This window comes from Echinococcus granulosus, assembly GCF_000524195.1.
Source record: "Echinococcus granulosus chromosome Unknown EG_S00134, whole genome shotgun sequence".
Taxonomy (NCBI): domain Eukaryota; kingdom Metazoa; phylum Platyhelminthes; class Cestoda; order Cyclophyllidea; family Taeniidae; genus Echinococcus; species Echinococcus granulosus.
Window position 1 is genome coordinate 204143 of NW_020170514.1, and position 9624 is coordinate 213766.

The window sequence follows — 9624 nt, forward strand, 5'->3', positions numbered from 1 at the left end:
TTTACCTTCCGTCTTTTGGTGATTTATACTTTCTTTTGTTGTGTCTTTTTTTTTTTCCTCTCTTTGCCATGCTTCCTCCTATTTTTCCGTTTCTTCTTTCCATTTTGGCCTTTTATTTTTATTTTTACATCTTCATCCTCTTTTGGCATTACTTTTCGTTTTTTTTCTTTCTTTCCTCTTGTTTCTTCGTCATTTTTCTGGCCATTTCTTAGCCTTTTTTCTTCTTTTCTTTTTCCATTTTTTTTGGATCCTCTTGCTTCGTGGATCTTTTCACCTTTTTTTTCCTTCTTTTTCCGCTAATTCCTTTTTATTTTTTGTTCTTTACCTTCCCAACATTTAAATTTTCTTCTTTTTCCTTTTTTCTTTCTAATTGCTTCTTTTCCTCTTCTTGGTGTTTACTTTTTTTGTATTCTCTCTGTTCTGTTTCCTTTTTTGTAAATTTGTTTTTGTATTATCCTTTTTTACTCATCAGTTGATTAATCAAGTCACCGTTTGCTGAGCCCTTTTTTATTTTTAACTATTTCATTTTCGTCAAATGGGCTTGTGTAATACGATAGTGGTTTATCCCTCGGTTCTGGTGAGGCGCCCCTTTTGTGCTTCGAATTAGCCCCCTTGTACCTCGCTGGGTGGGCTGGCTTTTTGGGCCATGCCAATAGCCCAGACACCTTCTCCGTGCTAAATATATATATTCTGCACGAGCATTGTGTCTTCTTTCGTCTTCGGGGAGTCTCGGGACGCCACACTTGTGTATCACCCCGAAACTTCCCTGAAGAAGAAGAAGAAGGAAGACGTAATAGTCGGGTAGAGCATATGTTTTCGGCGCAGGGAGGGTATTTGAGCTACTAGCATGACTTTAAGACCAGCCTGACCGGCGAGGTTCAACGGCCAAGTCAAAAGTGGTTGACCTCTAAAATCGGGAGATAAACAACCATCGTATCCCACTTGCAGCCATTTCATGCCAATATTCACCAAACCTTCTCCGTATATTGTGCATGCTCTTTTAGGGTCCTATGTCTTCCTACTTCTTCAAACAAATACCTGTAATACGATGGTGGTTTATCCCTCGGTTCCGGTGAGGCGCCACTTTTGTGCTTCGAATTAGCCCCCTTGTACCTCGCTGGGTGGGCTGGCCTTTTGGGCCATGCCAATAGCCCAGACACCTTCTCCGTGCCGAATACATATATTCTGCCCGAGTATTGTGTCTTCTTTCGTCTTAAGGGAGTCTCGGGACGCTACATACCACAATGTTCTAATATGAGGAAGCAATGCAAATAGGATTTACATAAATTAACTATATTTACATTAACAAATATGAGTGTGACAAACTTTTCGGTTCTTTGCTTTTTGTCCTCCCTTTCCCAATTGTCAGCCTCAGATGTGAGGGGTACTTTTGTGGTGCCGGCAATGCCAGCTTAGTACTTTTTTATTTCTAAAGTCACATTACTCGCTTCGCACGTTTTCTGACATTGAATGCATGCCCATTTCGTATCCTTTGTAAATTTTTAACTTGTGTTGTTTGTACCGTAGCGTCTCAAGACCTCCCTGAAGACATAAGAAGACAATGTAATACCTACGTTGTTTTAATGTACCTTTCAGGGAAAAGGCAAAAGAAAATTAGAATCTCGTGGTCAGATTGTCTTCTCCTGTACCTAGTGACTACAGCTCCCCTCCTTCTTGAACATAGTATTTTCCCTCCCCTCTTGTCACCTTTAATAAAGATGTTCAAAGTGAATCAACCGGGCTTGTCTAAGAACGCAAGGAATAGGGGAGCGGAGACCGATGAGTCTCGCTTCACAATAATAATGGGACAGAATATACACATATATATCCAGCACAGAGAAGGTATCTAAGCTACTGCATGGCTTGAAGGCCAGCCCAACCGGCGAGGTACAAAGGTCAAGCCAAAAGTGACTCCTCACCTATGCATATGCCGGTGTATCACAGCAAAATATTTCTGTTTTTTTCTGCTTGTGCTACACCTGTTTTTTGGTCTGTTTTTGTTCATAGGCATATCTGTACAAATGTTATATCCCCTCATTGTGAGCTCCCCTACTTACGCGGCTTGTTCGATTTCGTGGCTTATCGTTTTGGGTTTTTTCATCGTTGAATGTACACTTGAAATGGGTTTAATCTCTTTTTCTCTTTCTTTATGGACCACCTGTTTTGAATCTGTCTTAGCAAAACTTATAATTAATCCCCGGAAAATGTCTTCGCCCTTTCGAATTTTTGCTTGTACTGCTTCGTTTCCCAAGCATTCGAAGAAGTAGCATCACTTTTTATTTGCCTCGGTCTAGTTGCCATGTTTTTTTGCTTTAGGTGGGGCTCTTCACATGTCTAGAGATGGAAATATTTCTCTTTACGTTGACCACTCCACAGAAATCGTTGATCATATCGCGGCGTTGTTCAAAACCAAAGATTTTACTGACATTACTCTAATTGTGGGTGGTACGCGATTCCCTGCTCATCGTGTGATTCTCGCCTCCAGATGTGAATATTTTCGGGCCCTTCTTTTTGGTGGCCTTGCAGAAACACATTCTTCCATAATTCATCTTAATGGAATCAGCCCCTCGGCATTTTTCCATGTTATCGAATATATTTACACAGGAAAACTTTGCATTTCTAGCGTTACTGTAGGCATTTACTTGTTTATCCTAATTCTTTGCCTAACTTATCCTTACTATGCTCATTTTTCTGTATTCTAGATAGAAGACGCTTTTGACGTCCTCGGTTTAGTTTGCCAATACAACTTCCCCGATCTTCAAAACGACCTCACCGCTCACTTCATACGTTCGTTAACACTTCAGAACGTCTGTCAGATCTATGACTTAGCCATTACATATGATTTGGAAGACCTTATTGACGCATGCTTGCAAACTATAGACCGTTCGCCTGCCGTGATTTTAGCCCATCCGCAATTTTTGCATCTTTCAAGAGTATGCTTCTTACCTCTTGCATTTTGCTAGTTATTCAGGATATTATAACAACTTGAACGACTTTGATTTCCTATTATATATTGACTAAATGTCTCTTTCCACTTTTTTTTATCTTTCGCTCATAATTAAATGTCACTGAAGTCCGGTTTTCCAACATCGAATGTACCATCATTTCACACAACTTATGCGATGCCGTCTAGGTTGTTTTGTGTCAGTGTGGTAGTTTTTATCAATATGAGATTAGAACTTTACGCAAGCCTCTAAAATTGTGCATTCTATTTATCTTTATTGCACTATAACTGATAATATATAGGTAGTATTATTTAAAGAATTAACTATCATCGTCAGGCTTCAGTTGTGCGAATGTTCTCCCGGGACAGTTTCTACGTTCCTGAGGTTGAAGTTTTGCGTGGAGTTCAGGCTTGGTTGGAGGCGGACTATCATTCGCGGTTCGAGAAATTTGCGGCTCTCATTGCCTCTTCCTCTTTACCCTCGGTATCCGTCTCATCCGATGATCAACAGCAACAGCAACAACTCAAGTTGCAAACTACTACGGCAAATACTTTTTTGCTTCCTGCACCTCCTTGTTCTCCTGTTGCCCGAAAGATTCAGCTCACGGGACATGCACTCCTACCCAGCACGCGTAGTAACTCCTCAGAATCCCTCTTCAGTTCTGCAAGCACCCCTGACTCAGTTACCAGTGGTGGTATGTCCATTCGACTTTCGTTATTTGTTATAACTTCATTTCGGTACTGATCCTAAATTAGGATTCTCGACCTTCATATTTTCAACTGATCTGATTTTAAACCGGATTTATATCAAACTGGTGCTAACAGGTTCCGAGGTTTTGTACAAAAGTGTTTCTATAATTTTTAACTCACATTCCAGAGACCTCAATATGTCTGTTGTCAGTGTTCCGCAATATGATTTAATTAAAAGGAAAAACAACGGTACTTGGCCTCACATTGAAATAATAGGACATGAATCGGGGTGAACACTATTTCTCTCAGATTCTGGTGGCAAACAGGGTATGAAGCTGGCGCACATTAGGTAACTGACAGGTTGATTGCACTCCGGTTTCGCGTGTTCGTTTGTGAGGTTCTACTCTATCATCTGGGTCACTTAGATGACAAATTCTGGATTCGAGTTATTTGTTTAGTCAAGGACAAGTTGACCAAAATGTAATTTATTCTGACTATACATGACTATGATTGGAGTCAATTAAGCGCTTAGCTTATTGTGTTACTTTGACTGGATCGAGTGATGTCTTCTCCGTTGTATTGCAGGTGCAAAATCGAAGACGAGCGATGCGGGCCAGGCGACACTAGAGGAGGTGCGTGCCCACTTGGACCGCGAGACTGCAGACGCACGATCTGAGTTGATTGGGTGCATCCGTTTCGAGCTGATGTCCCTAACCGAGCTCTCCACTGAGGTCAGAGCTTCGCATCTTCTCTCTCCCGATGACCTCCTTGACAAAATTGGTGCCAAAATGAAGGCTACCTTCAGTCAGCTGCCCATCAGAGGCCGTTTACGTACGTTAAGTTACCCCCTTAACAATGTTCCCATTATATTCATCCGCGCTTAGTGAAATTCTAGCTTGCTACAATATTATAATGATATATGATTGCTTATAAAATCGCAACCCTGCATTTGTGAGTTATGCATTTGGATATTGCCCGTGTATTTCCTTAGATGAAGCAGGATAGTACCATCCGTTTCCACCATTTCACGTGACTAATTTCAATACAAAAGTATCTTTTTCTACCAAATTTATCAGTCAGTGATAATGCTGCTGCTTTTTATTATCCTTAGCCAATCTATCATGCGATCTCACAAACTAAGCTGTTCATTCAAAGAGGCACTGACAAAATTCTTAATGCTAATTTTGCCATAGTTATTCATGCAAAAATTTCTACCAGTGGCTTTTGCGTTCGTACGATCTCTCTTCATCCTCTTTTGGCATTACTTTTCGTTTTTTTTCTTTCTTTCCTCTTGTTTCTTCGTCATTTTTCTGGCCATTTCTTAGCCTTTTTTCTTCTTTTCTTTTTCCATTTTTTTTGGATCCTCTTGCTTCGTGGATCTTTTCACCTTTTTTTTCCTTCTTTTTCCGCTAATTCCTTTTTATTTTTTGTTCTTTACCTTCCCAACATTTAAATTTTCTTCTTTTTCCTTTTTTCTTTCTAATTGCTTCTTTTCCTCTTCTTGGTGTTTACTTTTTTTGTATTCTCTCTGTTCTGTTTCCTTTTTTGTAAATTTGTTTTTGTATTATCCTTTTTTACTCATCAGTTGATTAATCAAGTCACCGTTTGCTGAGCCCTTTTTTATTTTTAACTATTTCATTTTCGTCAAATGGGCTTGTGTAATACGATAGTGGTTTATCCCTCGGTTCTGGTGAGGCGCCCCTTTTGTGCTTCGAATTAGCCCCCTTGTACCTCGCTGGGTGGGCTGGCTTTTTGGGCCATGCCAATAGCCCAGACACCTTCTCCGTGCTAAATATATATATTCTGCACGAGCATTGTGTCTTCTTTCGTCTTCGGGGAGTCTCGGGACGCCACACTTGTGTATCACCCCGAAACTTCCCTGAAGAAGAAGAAGAAGGAAGACGTAATAGTCGGGTAGAGCATATGTTTTCGGCGCAGGGAGGGTATTTGAGCTACTAGCATGACTTTAAGACCAGCCTGACCGGCGAGGTTCAACGGCCAAGTCAAAAGTGGTTGACCTCTAAAATCGGGAGATAAACAACCATCGTATCCCACTTGCAGCCATTTCATGCCAATATTCACCAAACCTTCTCCGTATATTGTGCATGCTCTTTTAGGGTCCTATGTCTTCCTACTTCTTCAAACAAATACCTGTAATACGATGGTGGTTTATCCCTCGGTTCCGGTGAGGCGCCACTTTTGTGCTTCGAATTAGCCCCCTTGTACCTCGCTGGGTGGGCTGGCCTTTTGGGCCATGCCAATAGCCCAGACACCTTCTCCGTGCCGAATACATATATTCTGCCCGAGTATTGTGTCTTCTTTCGTCTTAAGGGAGTCTCGGGACGCTACATACCACAATGTTCTAATATGAGGAAGCAATGCAAATAGGATTTACATAAATTAACTATATTTACATTAACAAATATGAGTGTGACAAACTTTTCGGTTCTTTGCTTTTTGTCCTCCCTTTCCCAATTGTCAGCCTCAGATGTGAGGGGTACTTTTGTGGTGCCGGCAATGCCAGCTTAGTACTTTTTTATTTCTAAAGTCACATTACTCGCTTCGCACGTTTTCTGACATTGAATGCATGCCCATTTCGTATCCTTTGTAAATTTTTAACTTGTGTTGTTTGTACCGTAGCGTCTCAAGACCTCCCTGAAGACATAAGAAGACAATGTAATACCTACGTTGTTTTAATGTACCTTTCAGGGAAAAGGCAAAAGAAAATTAGAATCTCGTGGTCAGATTGTCTTCTCCTGTACCTAGTGACTACAGCTCCCCTCCTTCTTGAACATAGTATTTTCCCTCCCCTCTTGTCACCTTTAATAAAGATGTTCAAAGTGAATCAACCGGGCTTGTCTAAGAACGCAAGGAATAGGGGAGCGGAGACCGATGAGTCTCGCTTCACAATAATAATGGGACAGAATATACACATATATATCCAGCACAGAGAAGGTATCTAAGCTACTGCATGGCTTGAAGGCCAGCCCAACCGGCGAGGTACAAAGGTCAAGCCAAAAGTGACTCCTCACCTATGCATATGCCGGTGTATCACAGCAAAATATTTCTGTTTTTTTCTGCTTGTGCTACACCTGTTTTTTGGTCTGTTTTTGTTCATAGGCATATCTGTACAAATGTTATATCCCCTCATTGTGAGCTCCCCTACTTACGCGGCTTGTTCGATTTCGTGGCTTATCGTTTTGGGTTTTTTCATCGTTGAATGTACACTTGAAATGGGTTTAATCTCTTTTTCTCTTTCTTTATGGACCACCTGTTTTGAATCTGTCTTAGCAAAACTTATAATTAATCCCCGGAAAATGTCTTCGCCCTTTCGAATTTTTGCTTGTACTGCTTCGTTTCCCAAGCATTCGAAGAAGTAGCATCACTTTTTATTTGCCTCGGTCTAGTTGCCATGTTTTTTTGCTTTAGGTGGGGCTCTTCACATGTCTAGAGATGGAAATATTTCTCTTTACGTTGACCACTCCACAGAAATCGTTGATCATATCGCGGCGTTGTTCAAAACCAAAGATTTTACTGACATTACTCTAATTGTGGGTGGTACGCGATTCCCTGCTCATCGTGTGATTCTCGCCTCCAGATGTGAATATTTTCGGGCCCTTCTTTTTGGTGGCCTTGCAGAAACACATTCTTCCATAATTCATCTTAATGGAATCAGCCCCTCGGCATTTTTCCATGTTATCGAATATATTTACACAGGAAAACTTTGCATTTCTAGCGTTACTGTAGGCATTTACTTGTTTATCCTAATTCTTTGCCTAACTTATCCTTACTATGCTCATTTTTCTGTATTCTAGATAGAAGACGCTTTTGACGTCCTCGGTTTAGTTTGCCAATACAACTTCCCCGATCTTCAAAACGACCTCACCGCTCACTTCATACGTTCGTTAACACTTCAGAACGTCTGTCAGATCTATGACTTAGCCATTACATATGATTTGGAAGACCTTATTGACGCATGCTTGCAAACTATAGACCGTTCGCCTGCCGTGATTTTAGCCCATCCGCAATTTTTGCATCTTTCAAGAGTATGCTTCTTACCTCTTGCATTTTGCTAGTTATTCAGGATATTATAACAACTTGAACGACTTTGATTTCCTATTATATATTGACTAAATGTCTCTTTCCACTTTTTTTTATCTTTCGCTCATAATTAAATGTCACTGAAGTCCGGTTTTCCAACATCGAATGTACCATCATTTCACACAACTTATGCGATGCCGTCTAGGTTGTTTTGTGTCAGTGTGGTAGTTTTTATCAATATGAGATTAGAACTTTACGCAAGCCTCTAAAATTGTGCATTCTATTTATCTTTATTGCACTATAACTGATAATATATAGGTAGTATTATTTAAAGAATTAACTATCATCGTCAGGCTTCAGTTGTGCGAATGTTCTCCCGGGACAGTTTCTACGTTCCTGAGGTTGAAGTTTTGCGTGGAGTTCAGGCTTGGTTGGAGGCGGACTATCATTCGCGGTTCGAGAAATTTGCGGCTCTCATTGCCTCTTCCTCTTTACCCTCGGTATCCGTCTCATCCGATGATCAACAGCAACAGCAACAACTCAAGTTGCAAACTACTACGGCAAATACTTTTTTGCTTCCTGCACCTCCTTGTTCTCCTGTTGCCCGAAAGATTCAGCTCACGGGACATGCACTCCTACCCAGCACGCGTAGTAACTCCTCAGAATCCCTCTTCAGTTCTGCAAGCACCCCTGACTCAGTTACCAGTGGTGGTATGTCCATTCGACTTTCGTTATTTGTTATAACTTCATTTCGGTACTGATCCTAAATTAGGATTCTCGACCTTCATATTTTCAACTGATCTGATTTTAAACCGGATTTATATCAAACTGGTGCTAACAGGTTCCGAGGTTTTGTACAAAAGTGTTTCTATAATTTTTAACTCACATTCCAGAGACCTCAATATGTCTGTTGTCAGTGTTCCGCAATATGATTTAATTAAAAGGAAAAACAACGGTACTTGGCCTCACATTGAAATAATAGGACATGAATCGGGGTGAACACTATTTCTCTCAGATTCTGGTGGCAAACAGGGTATGAAGCTGGCGCACATTAGGTAACTGACAGGTTGATTGCACTCCGGTTTCGCGTGTTCGTTTGTGAGGTTCTACTCTATCATCTGGGTCACTTAGATGACAAATTCTGGATTCGAGTTATTTGTTTAGTCAAGGACAAGTTGACCAAAATGTAATTTATTCTGACTATACATGACTATGATTGGAGTCAATTAAGCGCTTAGCTTATTGTGTTACTTTGACTGGATCGAGTGATGTCTTCTCCGTTGTATTGCAGGTGCAAAATCGAAGACGAGCGATGCGGGCCAGGCGACACTAGAGGAGGTGCGTGCCCACTTGGACCGCGAGACTGCAGACGCACGATCTGAGTTGATTGGGTGCATCCGTTTCGAGCTGATGTCCCTAACCGAGCTCTCCACTGAGGTCAGAGCTTCGCATCTTCTCTCTCCCGATGACCTCCTTGACAAAATTGGTGCCAAAATGAAGGCTACCTTCAGTCAGCTGCCCATCAGAGGCCGTTTACGTACGTTAAGTTACCCCCTTAACAATGTTCCCATTATATTCATCCGCGCTTAGTGAAATTCTAGCTTGCTACAATATTATAATGATATATGATTGCTTATAAAATCGCAACCCTGCATTTGTGAGTTATGCATTTGGATATTGCCCGTGTATTTCCTTAGATGAAGCAGGATAGTACCATCCGTTTCCACCATTTCACGTGACTAATTTCAATACAAAAGTATCTTTTTCTACCAAATTTATCAGTCAGTGATAATGCTGCTGCTTTTTATTATCCTTAGCCAATCTATCATGCGATCTCACAAACTAAGCTGTTCATTCAAAGAGGCACTGACAAAATTCTTAATGCTAATTTTGCCATAGTTATTCATGCAAAAATTTCTACCAGTGGCTTTTGCGTTCGTACGATCTCT

At 40.9% G+C, this 9624-nt stretch overlaps 1 protein-coding gene across 1 annotated transcript in view; it reads left to right on the plus strand. All coding sequences in view use genetic code 11, as the record gives it.

Annotated features, from left to right (window-relative positions):
- Positions 1-9265, plus strand: part of EGR_09161 (hypothetical protein) — a gene marked incomplete at both ends in the record, with an annotated part of 17626 nt that extends 8361 nt beyond the window's left edge. Inside the window, 5 exons of the mRNA XM_024498410.1 lie at positions 2703-2787; positions 3289-3639; positions 4220-4465; positions 8036-8386; positions 8967-9265. Of these exons, the coding sequence (XP_024347193.1) occupies positions 2703-2787; positions 3289-3639; positions 4220-4465; positions 8036-8386; positions 8967-9265 (1332 nt within the window). The remainder of the gene's footprint in view (positions 1-2702; positions 2788-3288; positions 3640-4219; positions 4466-8035; positions 8387-8966) is intronic.
- Between the last annotated feature and the right edge of the window lie 359 nt (positions 9266-9624).